The sequence below is a fragment of the Delphinapterus leucas genome, chromosome 9, assembly GCF_059928025.1.
Source record: "Delphinapterus leucas isolate spDelLeu-1000000601 "Yukka" chromosome 9, BTC_Dleu_Yukka2, whole genome shotgun sequence".
Lineage (NCBI taxonomy): Eukaryota > Metazoa > Chordata > Mammalia > Artiodactyla > Monodontidae > Delphinapterus > Delphinapterus leucas.
Window position 1 is genome coordinate 90,314,858 of NC_143137.1, and position 17,764 is coordinate 90,332,621.

A 17,764-nucleotide genomic window follows, 5' to 3' on the forward strand; every position below is an offset into this window, starting at 1 on the left:
AGATTTAGATGTGTATATAGGAACTTGGATTTTATCTACCAAGAGGCAGGGAAACCAACGAGGAGCAAGAGAATAAAGTCCTAGTTGGGTTTTGGCAGGAGGTAACACTGTGGTAGCTGAGGAGGGTGGGGATGGGGACTGGAGGCTGCAGGACCAAAATTGGGAGGAGGATCTGAGAAGGGAAGAAACATGTGTTGAGTGCCCAGTGTGCACCTGGCATTCTCCCAGGATCTTGACATACCTTATCTCTCACCTCTCTACCCTGGGATGTAGATATTACTGTCACTGTTATGCCTATGTTGCATCGAAGCCCAGAGAGATTAAATAATTTTCCCAAGAATTTAAGAGATGGTAGAGCTCATATTTGAACTCAGGTTTGTTTAACTTCAAATCCTTTCTTCTTTTACTGTGTTTCTCTTTCGTTATGGACTAGAGGGTTGTAGGGTTATCATCAGAAAGTAAAAGTATTAGAATTCAAGATTTTCTTTGAAGCTGAACTGTTTAGGGTGATCACAGGTAGAGGATGTGACTATGGAAATAGACTGAAGATTAAGGCTATTGATTATTTTATTGTAGTTTTTGTTGTGTTTTTTGGGTGTGGTTTTTTGTTTTTTTTTTTTTGGCTGCACCACGCAACATGTGGGATCTTAGTTCTCCGACCAGGGATTGAACCAGTGCCCCCTGCAGTGGAAGTGCAGAGTCTTAACCACTGGACCGCCAGGGAAGTCCCAGGCTATTGATGATTTTAAAACAGACCCCCCCACCCCCATCAACAAAACAACAAGTAAACATTACAACAAGTAGCTCTTATACTCATTTAGTGAAATTGGTAATTAATAATTACTGCCTTATATTTCTTTTCCTATTCCTTTTTTTGTTTGTTTTAAAAATAATCTTGATTTATCTACATTTTGATATGTGCCTATTTCCCCTAACTATAACATAAGGTTTTTGAAGGTAGTGATGATTTCCTCATAGGGTAGGCATTCATGAAATTTGATTTCATTCTGATAATGAAGAGCTTCGTGTCATTTTAGTTGGAGTTCCTGATTGACCTGCAGATTATGGGATCATCTGAGTGTTTGAGAGGCATAATGGTGTAGGAGCATAGGCTACAGAATCTAAAGAATATGGCTTGAATCCTGGCTGGATCAGTTACTAATTGTGCAACCTTATATAGGTTGTTTAGTTACCCTCAAGCCTTATTTTCTCCCTGTTAAATGGCAGTAATAACTGTGTAACAGAGATGTGCCGAGGCTTAAATAAGACAACAGGAAGCATTTAGCTCACTACCTGGCATGTAAATTATCCAAGTGGCAGATAATGTTGCCGACTGACTTCTTAAAACATGTGTTGTAATTTGTTGATGATTACAGTTGGTTTGTAACCGGACACCTTTATTTCAGTGGTAGCCTTGATAATGTGGTATCCTTAGTTTCCTCATAATGATATAATAAGTAACATTTGTAGAGTAACTTGTAGAGCACTTTTTCCTGCTTTTTCTTTCGGTTCATTTCATGGCGTTGACTAATTAAGTCAGTCACCTCTTATTGTACCCCAGTATTTCTTAAAGTATCAACCCGATAGCTTTCTCCTGGTATTTTACTGCCACCTGAAATGAAGATTGCTATCCAGCTGTCTTTTGCCGTTTTGGCTTAGTCATCGTTCTCTTATGCTATCAATTTGTATATCCTTTTCAGTTTTTCTTTTTCACTTTTAAAGGCTGATGCTAGTTTTGTAAAATTATATATTAAGTGTTCCCTAAATTAATGTATTTGGTTTAACTACTTTTCTATATCCTGATTTTTAAAACCACTTTAAAATTGAGAAATGCTTCTTGACAAGGAGATGGTGAGTCAGAATCAGGTATTGTAAACTGTCACTTACAAGCAGCCTTTGGTAAAGGTGAAAGCTAGCTGGTTTGTTTTTCCAGTATTTTATTATGAAAAATTTCAAACATTTAGAAAAGTTGCAAGAATTTTACAGTGAATACCCATGGATTCTTCACATTTTACTATACTTACATTATCACATATCTGTTCATCCATATACGTATCCATTCATTCTTCTTACTTTTCTGATGCGTTTCAAGGTAAATTGCAGACATTGGTGTACTTCCCCTAAATAATAGCTTATTTTTGAAGCTTTGCATTGGATCATACCCTCCTATACTTTCAGTTGACAAATCTTCAGATGAAGACTTCTTTTTCCCTTCATCTTTGTGCTTCCTAGCACTTTAGTGGGATTCTGATGGAATGGTGCACTTAGTATCTTCAGTGCAAGGCGAACTGTTTTTTGGTATTTTCTACAGTTTTTAAAAAGACCTAAGATGACACAGTAAATTGGGAAATAAAATGCAAGTATTTTGGCTTTTTTGTGTTTAAATTTAATCAACAAACATGTATATTATAACCAAAAAAATGTTTAAAAAATCAGCAAAGAAACATGTGGAGCTTGTATTTAGATTACTGTGAAATTAAAAATTAGGACCCAAACTAAGGGATATTGTTTAGGTCCTGATTTGGTTCAAGATTTGAAAATAGAAATACATTTTATTACATACTTAATTCTGAACGTGAATGAGTGAACCAAGCATTGTGGCCAAAAAGCATAAATGGATCAGTAGAAATTGAAGCAATACTTTTATCATGTATTGGACCAGCTATATTTTTTTCATGTATTGAGTAATCCTAATTATCATCTGACATAACCAAGGAGAATCAGTACTATGATTTATTCAGTGGACGATCCTTAGACTTTGTGGATAACTGGGTTGGCTAACTTGTTAGTTGTCAAATAACATAGAGGTTATTTGATTCTGTTCAGGCCAGCAAAGGTCTTTTGAATGATACTACACTCCCATCCCCTAGGAGGTGTGGGTTTTGTGGGGGAGGGATGATAAGAAATTAAAATTGCTGTCTTTTTAGGTCAGAATATAGTTACTATACAGTGAATACTTACTATGTATGTTCCAGGTACTATGCTAAGCTATTTGCATACATTATTTATTCTGTATTACAGCCCTATGAGGTAGATTTTCTTGTACTGTTTATTTTGCAGATGAGTAAACTGAGGCTGAAGCAGGTTAAATTACTCACCTAAGGTCAGATAGCTAGTTATTATAAAGCTTGATTATTGCCCTTGGGGATAGGTGAAACGGAGGAATGGAGTAGTTTGAATAATGGAAATACCACTGGAAGGAGAGACAGAAAACTTAATTTTGTCTCTCCCACACGATTGCTAGATGACCTTGGGCAAGTTAATTGACCTAGTGTTTTTTATCTGTGATATATCGGATATATGCCATCCTCACCTTCCTCCTAGGAAGTTCTGGGTAAAACATGGTACTATATGTGAAAGTGTGTTAAAAACTGCTAAATGCTAGGTTGCAATGACAGTTGGGGGGTGGAGAAGGGAGACTGTCTCTAACTCTTAACAGTTATTGTTGCTTTATTTGATGTTGGATTGAGGAGAATGGGAATAATTGGACTTAATTTTACATTTGTATCATAATTATTATATTCCTCAGGCTACTGATCAAAGTTAATTTTCAGTTTCTTATCTTTATATGATAAATGTCCAGAATAGTTCATTGAGTTCTGTTTAGCCTATTATCTTAAACTATATAAAATGTATCATTATTCAAATAAAGTTCAAAACGTATTTGCCATGCATTATAGGGAAGCAGAGTTTTCCCCCGATATCTTAGAAGTTAAGTACCTGAAAAGGATATAATCAGTCTTAAATTTATTGAGAGAACTAAAGTATTATACAAAATTATCTTATTTAATCCAAACATCAATCATTTAAGACAGTGTTATTGTTCCTATATGACAGAAAAATGAGGTCACTTAGTCACACAACTAATAAGTGACAGGAGCTGAGATTTGAAGCCAGGTATGTCAGATTCCAAAGCTCAGGCTGTTTCCTTCATACAGATGTGTTAGTAAATGCCTGTCTGTTATGAAACTATGGAATTTAGCAAGGTCAGTGGGTACAAAACTCAGTTATATTTTGGTATGCTGTAATGAATAAATAGAAAACAAAATTTAAAAATCTGTGCCATTTTCAGTTATGTCAAAGAACATCAGGTACCTAGGAATGAATAGTACTGTGTAGAAAATGCTGATTATTTGTACTTTCTTGGAGGTGTAAAATGTAAGATTTTTCTTTTAATGTACTGTTTTTGGTCAATATTAAGCAATTTATTGTTTTGTATCAATTTGCTTTTATTGTAGTTGATGCTGATGTAACAGTGATAGGTTCTGGTCCTGGAGGATATGTTGCTGCTATTAAAGCTGCCCAGTTAGGCTTCAAGGTAAGGTTTAGGCTCAGACTAGGTGTTGATTCCTTTTCATTTGGCAAGAGTTGATCACATTCACAAAATACTTTGCAGGTAATTAATAATGGTAAATAATTTCTTAATTCTATAAATTATATTTAGGCCTGAGACTAATGAAGAGAGAGTTTATTCGATTGTAGTATTTTCATGAAATGCAAAGTGAAGTCATTATTTTTCCCCTCCCCCCAATACTTTTTTGTTTTGGCTTCTAATCACACTTTGGAAGATACAGTAATAGAGCCAAAAACATGTATTTGGTTGTTAAACAAAAATATCTTTTAGAATAATTTGCTTTTGGGTTAGTATTATTCAAATAATAAATTATAAAGGAGTCTATTTCATTCTCACAAACACAGCTTCAGTAGCATGTTTTGTAGAAGAATTAAGACAGATACATTTGGAATTTTAGTGAACTGAAACACTGCAGGTTATGTGCAGTAAATAATGTTTTCTTTGGTTGTAGGCCGTCTGCGTTGAGAAAAATGAAACACTCGGTGGAACTTGCTTGAACGTTGGTTGTATTCCTTCTAAGGTGAGCATATGTTTTGTGCAGTGCAGAAATTTTTTCATTAGCCACCAGCCAGAAGGATATATTGAGATTAGAATATTAAACTAATACAGTTATTAAAAAATAAACCAGGGATGATAAAAACATGTTTTTCCATTGTTAAAACTTAAGAGTACTGTCATCAGTCTGCCATACATTCCTGAAATAACTTCCTTGTCTCAGAATGCCTAGCCTGTGAGCTAGGCTCTGATGACAGACTCTGATGTTCCACTTTTTTTCTTTTTAGCTTTCCTTTACAGTGAAACAGATAATAGGTAGTAAATTCTTCTTTTAGGCCCTTTATATATGAAAATATGACTGCTTTTTTAACCTGCCTTTCTGAAGTGTGTATTTAATTCATTGCTTTTAAAGAAAGTAGTTTTTTCATTCTTGTTTGTTGAACGTTTAAGTCGTTATTGTTTGTCTTAGATTAATTATGTAAGAACAAACTGAATTGGTGTAGTCCTATATGCTATTTCACGTAGAGAATGTCATTTTGTAAGTGGTTTTTGATTATATATGGTTTGTGAAATTTGATAATTGAGTCTATTTCCTTTAGGCTTTATTGAATAACTCTCATTATTACCATCTGGCCCACGGAAAAGATTTTGCATCTAGAGGAATTGAAAGTATGTATACCTTTCATATTTAGCAATATTATCACTTAACTTGACTCTTCTGGCTTAACTTGACTTGTGTCTCATGAGTGTGTAATATATGTTCAGTGAGGGAAGAGTAAGAAAAAGATCTTAACGTGAGAAGAATTATTTAAGAAAGAAGGCTTAAATTCATATTCCTACTATGACATCTTGTGTTCCTTTGCTAACGTGTGTGTGTGTGTATGTGTGTGTGTGTGTGAGAGAGAGAGAGAGAGAGAGGGAGGGAGGGAGGAGTCAGTTTTTATTTCCCTGAAACCTAGGGATCATTGGGAGGTGCTGGATTCCTGAGTGCCATGGGCAAATAATGGTGAAGGAAGCAAAGTCTCCTTAAGTTGTTGGTAGTGGAAAGAGGTGCAGGGAGAGGGGGAAGGATGCAGCATAGTGGAAAAGAAGGACATTTCATAACGTTTTAATTTGTTACGTCATATCTCCTGCCATTCTTTTTGGACTGTTTTCATTTCATCCTTTTTCTCCAATTATTGTTGTTTACAGATATATAGAGATAGAGATATAGAAATATATAGCGATATAGATATATTGATATATTGTTTGGCCCTTCTAGGAAGGGCCAAAACACACCTTGGTTGGGGGGGGTGTGTTAATTGATTTTCCTTCATTTATTTCTTTGTAGCGGTAGGTTTCTGAGAGATTGGGCTGTAGTGTAGGCAGGCAGGAGGGTATAGGAGTGATGTAAATACATTAAAGCAAATATATTAAGCTAGATGAAAAGTAGAATCAAAACTCACTTTCTGTACCCACAAAGGAAAGAAGAGACAGGGCTAGTCAAAGACGTGCATTGTAGTTAAAGCTTCATGTTCTAGCTCTGTGACTTTAGGTAAATCACATCTCTCAGGGCCTCTCTTTCCTCATCTTTAAGATAATGTGTTGGTTGCATGAGCTGATTTCTGAGGTATTCTTACATGTAATGTTCTGTTGAGTTAGAGTTGCTTTATCTTCTGAGTTGCTTCAGAGTTTTCTTCTGAATTAAATGAGTGAGTAAAATCTAGTTTATTAAATTCGTTTATATTAAGCTTCTGTATTTGAAGTTTTCAAATGTGTATTTTTAGTAGTTTCATGAAATTTACCCTTTTGTTTGTAATTTCCAGTGATGTTTTACTTTGTCATTTTTATCAATACTTAAATTTAAATCTCTTCCAGATTGATAGTTATCATAAGGTGTTTGGAGAATATATTGTCATAATGGGTATAATGTTTTATTTTGGACTTGGTTTTTCCTGAAGGTGGACTTTTTACAGTGTGTAATAGGTTCTGTTATTGTGATAGGATGCTGTTTGCCTTTTGCCAGCTATGATTATTGTATCAGTTATTAGAGTAAATATTTTTAATACTGCCTTTTATACAGTTCTGTAAGCATTAGGCTGCAGTTTTTTAGACCTTGATTAGTGAAAAATATCACACATTGCTTCAGGAATTTAGCTATGGACTAAAGATTTATTTAACAAATTACAGTGTCTGAAGTTCGCTTGAATTTAGACAAGATGATGGAGCAGAAGAGTAATGCAGTAAAAGCTTTAACGGGTGGAATTGCCCACTTATTCAAACAGAATAAGGTCAGTGTGTTTAATGTTCAAATTTTTGCTTTATTTTATATACACCTTAACATTGCTTTATGCTCACAGTGATGTTATTAGAACTTGGCTGCTGGAGGATATTTAATTTAAAACAGTATGTTAACCTGAAATAGATTTCCCTGATACATAGAACAAAACGTTTGCTGTTCCATACGTAGCATTACTAAGTAGGGAAGTATTTTGTATTGGATAAATTATTTAATAGTTTTTTCTTATTAATCATATTTGTTACTCCAAAAATTATTTTAAACTTTGTGAATTTATAAACATTATTTTATAAAGGTTGCTCATGTAAATGGATATGGAAAGATAACTGGGAAAAATCAGGTCACCGCTACGAAAGCCGATGGCAGCACTCAAGTTATTGATACAAAGAACATTCTTATAGCCACAGGTTCAGAAGTCACTCCTTTTCCTGGAATTACGGTATTTACATGTTTTACAACTGTCACAACCTTCCTACAGAAATATGTTTTATAAACGACTTTATACTCTTTATGAACTTTGAATGACAGATCTCTGACTGAAGTACTATATGTTGACAGTCATTCAGCTTTGGAAAATTGCCTGTCTTTATTCTGCAGTGATCGTGACTAGAAATAGAACACTGTATATTAAGATATTTTTCAATTCAATATGAAGTTAAAATTGACCGTTTTGTCTTGAAATGCTGAATGATAAATTTTTAAGTGAGCTTTTTTTTTTTTTTTAAGTGAGCATTTTTAATGGGTTTTGTTAAAATTGAGTCTATGGATAAAAGTCGTAAGTAGCTCAAAGCAAATAAATGACTTAGTATTTTTAGTGATTATACTGAGTGAGATCACAGTTTATAATCAGTAGGTTTTTCCAAATAATTTTGATTGTATCTTTTTTTTTAATTACAGATTGATGAAGATACAGTAGTGTCATCTACAGGTGCTTTGTCTTTAAAAAAAGTTCCAGAAAAGATGGTTGTCATTGGTGCAGGAGTAATAGGTGTAGAATTGGTGAGTTTTGTTTTTTTATTTATTTATTTTTTACATGTTCATTGGAGTATAATAGCTTTACAATGGTGTGTTAGTTTCTGCTTTATAACGAAGTGAATCAGTTATACATATACATATGTTCCCATATCTCTTCCCTCTTGCGTCTCCCTCCCTCCCACCCTCCCTATCCCACCCCTCCAGGCGGTCACAAAGCACCGAGCTGATCTCTCTGTGCTATGCGGCTGCTTCCCACTAGCTATCTACCTTATGTTTGATAGTGTATATATGTCCATGCCTCTCTCTCGCTTTGTCACAGCTTACCCTTCCCGTTCCCATATCCTCAAGTCCATTCTCTAGTAGGTCTGTGTCTTTATTCCTGTCTTACCCCTAGGTTCTTCATGACATTTTTTTTTTCTTGAATTCCATATATATGTGTTAGCATACGGTATTTGTCTTTCTCTTTCTGACTTACTTCACTCTGTATGACAGACTCTAGGTCTATCCACCTCAGTACAAATAGCTCAATATCGTTTCTTTTTATGGCTGAGTAATATTCCATTGTATATATGTGCCACATCTTTATCCATTCATCCGTTGATAGACACTTAGGTTGTTTCCATCTCCGGGCTATTGTAAATAGAGCTGCAATGAACATTTTGGTACATGACTCTTTTTGAATTATGGTTTTCTCAGGGTATATGCCCAGTAGTGGGATTGCTGGGTCATATGGTAGTTCTATTTGTAGTTTTTTAAGGAACCTCCATACTGTTCTCCATAGTGGCTGTACCAATTCACATTCCCACCAGCAGTGCAAGAGTGTTCCCTTTTCTCCACACCCTCTCCAGCATTTATTGTTTCTAGATTTTTTGATGATGGCCATTCTGACTGGTGTGAGATGATACCTCATTGTAGTTTTGATTTGCATTACTCTAATGATTAGTGATGTTGAGCATCCTTTCATGTGTTTGTTGGCAGCCTGTATATCTTCTTTGGAGAAATGTCAATTTAGGTCTTCTGCCCAGTTTTGGATTGGGTTGTTTGTTTTTTTGTTACTGAGGTGAGTGATGTTTTTTTCTGCCCCTTATTACTTGGAGTTGGACAGGACTTAGTGGTGCTCTGTTTGATTCTTTGTATAACATCACAGGTAGATCAGCATTGAGGGTTTTTTTTTGTTTCTTTTTTAAATATTTATGTACATCCATTAGTTTTTTATTTTTATAATTTTTTTAGAAAAATTTTTGGCTGCTTTGCGTCTTCATTGTTGCATGCGGGCTTTCTCTAGATGCGGCGAGCAGGGGCTACTCTATGTGGCAGTGCGCAGGCTTCTCATTACGTTGGCTTCTCTTCTTGCAGAGCACGGGCTCTAGGTGCGCGGGCTTCAGTATTTGCGGCACGCGAGCTCAGTAGTTGTGGCTCACGGGCTCTAGAGCGCAGGCTAAGTAGTTGTGGTGCACGGGCTTAGTTGCTCCCCAGCATGTGGGATCTTCCCAACCAGGGATCAAACCCGTGTTCCCTGCATTGTCAGGCGGATTCTTAACCACTGCACCACCAAGGAAGTCCCAGCATGGAGTTTTGCTTAGGCACTTATCTAGTAGTAAAGAATTTTCAAGGCAACCTATTTAAGTAATCATTAGTCATTAGGACATTCTCTTTTGTTTTGAAATCTGCTTCCCTGTATCTTTCACATTTCCTATTCCCTAGAACTGGACTAATTTTTAAAAATCTACCAGCCCTTCAGGTATTTAAATCTGCCAGCCCTTTGACCCTTCAGCAGACAGCTCTCATTCTGAGTGAATTACATTTCAGATAAAGACATGACTTATGTGACCTGACTCTTCCCTGCCCCTGCATCCTCATCTCGATCCCTCTTAACTCAAGTTTTAGAAATGTCAGACTACTTGAAGTCCTCTGAATACTGTGCTGTCTCCTACCTTTTTGCTGCCTGGTTCTCCTTTCTTGTCCATCTGGCAGATTTCATGTTTGTCCAGTGACCTCTATCCATTTTAGGAGTCCTTTCCCAGGGCCGTTTTACCTTGTAATCGCCAAGAATGGCTCTACTTCTGAAATCACAAATCCAGACATTTTATTCTCTAACCATAAGCTCCTTTCCTCTTATTAAGTTATTCCTCAGGTAGACAGGTTCTGTAACTTAATCAAGTTTTCTAGTCCCTAGATCTCTCTTATGATTTTGCTCTCTGCCTTTATCCCATCTTGACTGCTTTCCCGAGCAGGTTAGATTCTATGATGTTTCACTTTAATCACTTCATTACAGGTGTTCTTGAGTCTCTTGCCTTGCTATTCTGTCATACCTGCTTGGCGAAACTAGTCCTGGTTGAATTCAGCTGTCTGTCTTTTTATGCTATACCCAGGATACTGACTACACCAGGAGAAAGACAGGCACCCTGCAGATTAGTACCTGTGTAAATTTTTGGCCACAGGTCTCAACAAGATGCTCAGCCTTGCTGACAACTCCATTATTTCCTTAGCTGGTACACTCTCCTGGTGCCTGCAATGGTGGTTTCATTTCCCACTCATCTCAAACCTCTGCCAGCACAGCGTCTTCCCCTGCTTGCAGATGACCTTGTCTCCTAATTCCGCATAAGAGAAACCATCAGGTGAGAACTCCCTCAGCCTGATGCCCCAGATTTCAAAATATTTTTACCCATTGTTACACTTGTTCTCGTGATCTCTGTTGTAACTCTCGAAGTGCTTTTTTCCCTAAGACTGAGCCCTTCACCTGTCCTTGGTAGTGCATCATCTCCTGCCTTCTTGGGGACTTTGTTGTGATTTTTTTTTTGTATTGTTTTTTAGTCTTCAAACTCTCTATTTTTGCTTCCTTATTTACGTCTAAACGTGCTTCTCTGTGGGCACCTGTGTGCATTCACACATGCCAAGATGCCTTTGCACTCACAGACACAGGCTGTGTACACATAAGTAAGCCTTTTTTTGATCCTGTGTCCTCCTTCAGTTGCTAATTTTCCTCCCACCTTCTCTTCACAACCAGACTTCTTGAAAGAGATGCCCACACTCTGTTTCATCAGTTCCCACTCACTTCTTCGTCCATGGCTTCTTGTGCCATCAAATTGCTCTTGACAGGGCATGAATGGATTTATTGCTCAATCCAGTGGACTGTTTTCTTCACTGCTTTATTTGGTAGCAAACAGCATTGCTGATTTTCTTGCGTTTGAAACTTTTCCCTTAACTTCTCTGATCAACACACTCTGTGGGTTTTCCAGCTACCCTTTGGGCTGACTTCTCATTCTTCCCTTTCTCAGCCTTCCCTTTAATTGTTAGTCTTACTCTGGATTCTGTCTCGGATCTATTCCAGACCCTTTTTGTCTTTCCACAGAATATTCTCTTTCCTCTTACCTCAGTTACACAAGGACTCATAAATATTTGCAGCCTAATCCTTTCTCCTTGCCTCTGAATTTTTATATCTGAATACTTACCAGCATCTCTGTTTGTAGGTCTCACAGGCACTCAGTTCAGTAAGTGCCTCTTAACCTTTCTCTCCCTCTTTCACTCCCCAAAATAAAACAAAGCCTGTTTCTTTTCTAACATTTCCTATTTCTGAGTGGTACTGCCATCTATCTGGAGGCCTAAAGAAGTTTGGAAACTATATGTGACCTCTCCCATGCTTTTGTGTCGCATATTGAGTCAGTCCCTGGATTGTAATGTGATACTACCTGTTAGGTGGCTCATGAATATATACTCTTCTTTTTTTTTTTCTTTTTTCTTTGTGGTACGCGGGCCTCTCACTGTTGTGGCCTCTCCCGTTGCGGAGCACAGGCTCCGGACGCGCAGGCTCAGCGGCCATGGCTCATGGGCCCAGCCGCTCTGCGGCATGTGGGATCTTCCCAGACGAGGGCACGAACCCGTGTTCCCTGCATCGGCAGGTGGGCTCTCAACCACTGTGCCACCAGTGGAGCCCCTCTTCTTTTCATGTATCTACTTAGATCCCAGTTCATGCCAAGATCATGTCTTACCCTGGGTTTCTGTTACTTCTTTAACTTTTTCTAATCTGTTTTCCCCAGAGTGGCTGAAGTGATCTTTCTGTAACACAAATGTAATTATGTCTCTTCCCTGCTGAAAACGCTTCAGTGACTCATTATAACTGTTAGGATAAGTACAAACTCTTAAATGTTGGTTGGTGCTGGCTCAAATCTCCAGCCTCATTTCTAACCCCTTTCCCTCTCAAACTATGTTCAAGGTATAGTGAAATATCAGTTCCTGAACAAGCTGCATTCCTTATCTGTAGGTAGACCTTCCTTCTGTTTGGAACATTTCATCCCTCTACGAGTTACTGCACTTTCTGAGCCCTTCCCTGTCTACCTAGGTGGCCTTAGGTACTCTTGCTGAGTGTTCCATTGCAGGCTATACTTCTTGTTCTAGCATTTATCTTGCTTTCTTGATGTTACTTGTTCACTTGTCTCTCTTTCATTAAATCATAAACTCCATGAGGGTAGAGATGCTGGCTGTTTCATTTACTGTGTGTCTTTAGGCTCTAGCGTAGTGGCTGATCTATAATAAGTACTCATGTATTAGCTTTTATTATTGCTCTATAAACATTTGTTGATATAATAAATACCTTTCAAATGTCAGCTTAGAAGTTACCTTTTTAGTGGAGACTTCTGTTTAAGAGAGCTCAGGTCTTTCCTTCTTCGAGTCTTCAGTATAACGTGTCTGCATCTTTGCATCATCTACTAATAATAGTATATTGACTATTTGTTTATGTCTGTCTTTTTTATAGGACCATAAGCTTCTTAAAGGCAGAGATTGAGTTTTATTCATATTTAAATCTCCATTGCTTTTCTTTTTTTGTTGTTGTTTTTTGTTTTGTTTTGTTTTCTTGTCTGCACCACGCCGCATGCGGGATCTTAGTTCCCCGACCAGGGATTGAACCCGTGCCCCCTAGAGTGGAAGCACGGAGTCTTAACCACTGGACCACCATGGAAGTCCCTGATACTACAGTCTTTAACCAGTTATAAACATAACTGAATACCTTGCTGATACCAAAATATGCTACATTAACCAGCCCAGAAAAACTTTTAGAAAATAAAGTGTGGGTTGTTTAAATGACCTGTTTGAAACACTTGTGGTAGTGTCTAATGATTGTCAAAGCAGCTGTTTAAAAATCTCTTCTAGTATTTAGCAGAGATTGACCTCTGCCCCACATTTCAGAGTCTATTCTTTTTTCTTTTATTTTTTAACTTTTTATTTTATATTGGAGTATAGTTGATTAACAATGTTGTGTTAGTTTCAGGTGTACAGCATAGTGATTCAGTTATATGTATATATGTATTTATTCTTTTTCAAATTCTTCTCCATTTAGGTTGTTATTATATTGATATATATTGATCAGAGTTCCTTGTGCTATACAGTAGGTCCTTATTGGTTATCCATTTTAAATATACTAGTATGTACATATCAATCCCAAATTTCCTAACTTCATTTGTATATTTCTTTTTTCGACCTCACATATAAGCGATATCATATGATGTTTGTCTTTCTCTGTCTGACTTCATTCAGTATGACAATCTCTAGGTCCATCCATGTTGCTGCAAATTGCATTATTTCATTCTTTTTATTGGCTGAGTAATAACTCCTTTGTATATATGTACCACATGTTCTTTATCTATTCATCTGTCAGTGGACATTTAGGCTGCTTCCATGTCTTGGCGATTGTAAACAGTGCTGCAGTGAACACTGGGGTGCACGTATTCTTTTGGACCATGTTTTTCTCTGGATATATGCCTAGGAATGGGATTGCAGGATCATATGGTAGCTTTATTTTTAGTTTTTTAAGGAGCCTCCATACTGTTCTCCACAGTGGCTATACCAATTTACATTCCCACCAACAGTGTAGGAGGGGTCCCTTCTCTACACGCCCTCTCCAGCATTTATTGTTTGTGGATTTTTTGATGATAATCATTTTGACTGGTTTAAGGTGATATCTCATTGTAGTTTTTTTTAAGACTTTTTTTTTTTGATTTGGACCATTTAAAAATCTTTATTGCATTTGTTACAGTATTGCTTCTGTTTTATGTTCTGGTTTTTTTGGCTGCGAGGAGTGTGGGATCTTAGCTCCCCCACCAGGGATTGAACCTGTACCTCCTGCATTGGACTGCCAGGGAAGTCCCCTCATTGTAGTTTTGGTTTGCGTTTCTCTAATAATTAGCGATGTTGAGCATCTTTTCATGTGCCTCTTGGCCTTCTGTATATCTTCTTTGGAGAAATGTCTGTTTAGGTCTTCTGCCCATTTTTTGATTGGGTTGTTTGTTTTTATGATATTAAGCCCTATGAGCTGTTTGTAAAGTTTGGAGACTAATCTCTTGTCGGTTGCATCATTTGTAAATATTTTCTCCCATTCTGTGGGTTGCCTTTTCATTTTGTTTGTGGTTTCCTTTGCTGTGTAAAAGCTTTTGAGTTTAATTAGGTCCCATTTGTTTTTGTTTTTATTTCAATTAGTCTGGGAGACGGATTGAGAAAGGTATGACTGTGATTTATGTCAGGGAGTGTTCTGCCTATGTTTTCCTCTAAAAGTTTTATGGTGTTCAGTCTTATATTTAGGTCTTTAATCCATTTTGAGTTTATTTTTGTGTACGGTGTTAGAGTATTTTAATTTCATTATTTTTACATGTAGTTGTCCAGTTTTCCCAGCACCATTTATTGAAGAGACTGTCTTTCCTCCATCGTATAGTCTTGCCTCCTTTATTGTAGATTAATTGACCATAGGTGCATGGATTTATTTCTGGGCTTTCTATCCTGTTCCATTAATCTATATTTCTATTTTTGTGCCAGTACCGTACTGTTTTGATAACTATAGCTTTGTAGTATAGTCTGAAGTCAGGGAGCCTGATTCCTCCAGCTCCATTTTTCTTTCTCAAGATTGCTTTGGCTATTTGGGGTCTTTTGTTTTTCCATACAAACTTTAAGATTTTTTGTTCTAGTTCTCTGAACAGTGCCGTTGGTACTTTGTTAGGGATTGCATTGAATCTGTAGATTGCCTTTGGTAGGATAGTCATTTTGACAATATTGATTCTATCCAAGAACATGGTATATCTCTCCATCTGTTGTGTTGTCTTCGATTTCTTTCATCAGTGTAGTATAGTTTTCAGAGTACAGGTGTTTTATCTCCTTAGGTAGGTTTATTCCTAGGTATTTTATTCTTTTTGCTGTGATGGTAAATGGGATTGTTTCTTTAATTTCTCTCTCTGATCTTTTGTTGTTAGTGTATAGAAATGCAACAGATTTCTGTGTATTAATTTTGTAACCTGCAACTTTACTGAATTCATGATTATGGGCTCTAGTAGTTTTCTGGTACAGTCTTCAGGATTTTCTATGTATAGTATCATGTCATCTGCAGACAGTGACAGTTTAACTTCTTCTTTTCCAGTTTGGATTCCTTTTATTTCTTTTTTTTTTTTTCTTTGATTGCTGTAGCTAAGACTTCCAAAACTATGTTGAATAAAAGTGGTGAGAGTGGACATCCTTGTTTTGTTGAGTATGATGTTAGCTGTAGGTTTGTCATATATAGCCTTTATTAGTTGAGGTATGTATGTTCCCTCTATGCCCACTCTCTGTAGAGTTTTTATCATAAATGGGTGTTGAATTTTGTCAAAAGCTTTTTCTCCATCTATTGAGATGATCACATGGTTTTTATTTCTCAGTTTGTTGATGTGGTGTATCACACTGATTGATTTGTGGATACTGAAAAATCCTTGCATCCCTGGGATAAATCCCCCTTGATCGTGGTGTATGATCCTTTTAATGTATCGTTGGATTCAGATTTGCTAGTATTTTGTTGAGAATTTTTGCATCTATGTTCATCAGTGATACTGGCCTGTAATTTTCTTCTTTTGTGGTATCTTTGTCTGGTTTTGGTATAAGGGTCATCACCCTCATAGAATGAGTTTCAGAGTTTTCCTTCCTCTGCAGTTTTTTGGAACAGTTTCAGAAGTGTAGGTGTCACCTCTTCTCTAAATGTTTGATAGAATTTGTCTGTGAAGCCATCTGGTCCTGGATGTTTGTTTTTGGGTAGTTTTTAAGTCACAGTTTCAATTTCGGTGCTTGTGATTGGTCTGTTCATATTTTCTATTTCTTCCTGGTTCAGTCTTGGGAGATTGTACCTTTTGAAGAATTTGTCCATTTCTTCCACGTTGTCCATTTTACTGGCATATAGTTGCTTGTAGTAGTCTCTTATGATCCTTTGTATTTCTGTGGTATCAGTTGTAACTTCTCCAGTTTCATTTCAAATTTTATTGATTTGAGTCCTCTCCCTTTTTTTTCTTGACAAGTCTGGCTAAAGGTTTATCAGTTTTACCTTTTCAAAGAACCAGCTTTTAGTTTCATTGATCTTTGCTGTTGTCTCTATTTCATTCATTTCTGCTCTGATCTTTAGTTCTTTGCTTCTGCTAACTTTAGCTTTTGTTTGTTCTTTCTCTAGTTGCTTTAGGTGTAAGGTTAGGTTGTTTGGGACTTTTCTTACTTCCTGAGGGGTAAGATTGTATTGCTGTAAACTTCTGTCTTAGAACTGCTTTTGCTGCATCCCATAGGTTTTGGATTGTTGTGCTTTTGTTTTCATTTGTCTCTAGGTTTTGTTGTCATTTTGTTTTGTTTTGTTTTTGCCAAGCCGGGCAGCATGTGAGATCCTAGTTTCCTGACCAGGGGTCCATCCATTGGTTGTTCAGTAGCATATTGTTTACCCTCCGTGTGTTTGTGTTTTTTAGCTTTTTTCTTGTAGTTGATTTCTAATCTCGTAGTGATGTGGTTGGAAAAGATGCTTGGTATGATTTCAGTTTTCTTAAATTTACCGAGGCTTGTTTTGTGACCCAGCACATGGTCAGTTCTGGAGAATATTCCACGTGCCCTTGAGAAGAATGTGTATTCTGCTGCTTTTGCCTTTTTTTTTTTTTTTTTAATAAATTTATTTATTTTTGGCTGCGTTAGATCTTCGTTGCTGCACACGGGCTTTCTCTAGTTGCGGCGAGTGGGGGCTACTCTTTGTTGCGGTGCACAGGCTTCTCATTGAGGTGGCTTCTCTTTATTGCGGAGCACGGGCTCTAGGTGCGCGGGCTTTGTAGTTGTGGCTCGTGGGCTTAGTTGCTCCACGGCATGTGGGATCTTCCCGGACCAGGGCTTAAACCCGTGTTCCCTGCATTGGCAGGTGATTCTCAACCACTGCACCACCAGGGAAGTCCCCTATTCTGCTGCTTTTGGATGGAATGCTCTCTAATTATCAATTAAGTCCATCTGGTCTAATGTGTCATTTAAGGCCTGTGTTTGTTTGCTGATTTTCTGTCTGGATGATCTGTCCATTATGAAAATGGGGTGTTAAAAGTCCTCCACTATTATTGTGTTAGTGTCGATTTCTCCCTTTATGGCTGTTAATATTTGCTTTACGTATTGAGGTGCACCTATGTTAGGTGCATATATATTTACAATTGTTATATCTTCTTCTTGGATTGATCCCTTGATCATTATGTAGTGTCCTTCTTTGTCTCTTATAACAGTCTTTATTTTAAGGTCTATTTTGTCTGATACAAGTATTGCTACCCCAGCTTTCTTTTGATTTCCATTTGTGTGGAATACCTTTTTCCATCCCCTCACTTTCAGTCTGTATGTGTCCCTAGGTCTGAAGTGGGTCTCTTATAGACAGC

The 17,764-nt window shown here is 37.1% G+C and overlaps 1 protein-coding gene across 6 annotated transcripts in view; it reads left to right on the top strand.

The window, feature by feature from the left end:
* Positions 1 to 17,764, top strand: part of DLD (dihydrolipoamide dehydrogenase) — a 55,929-nt gene that overhangs the window by 4,729 nt on the left and 33,436 nt on the right. For all 6 annotated transcript variants that reach the window (XR_016394386.1, XR_016394384.1, XR_016394387.1 and 3 more), the window contains exons 3-8: positions 4,239 to 4,318; positions 4,806 to 4,874; positions 5,449 to 5,518; positions 7,019 to 7,119; positions 7,423 to 7,566; positions 8,025 to 8,126. Coding sequence is in view for 2 of the 6 variants with exons in the window: in XM_022593005.3 (XP_022448713.2) it covers positions 4,239 to 4,318; positions 4,806 to 4,874; positions 5,449 to 5,518; positions 7,019 to 7,119; positions 7,423 to 7,566; positions 8,025 to 8,126 (566 nt within the window). In the remaining 4 variants the exon portion in view is untranslated. The remainder of the gene's footprint in view (positions 1 to 4,238; positions 4,319 to 4,805; positions 4,875 to 5,448; positions 5,519 to 7,018; positions 7,120 to 7,422; positions 7,567 to 8,024; positions 8,127 to 17,764) is intronic.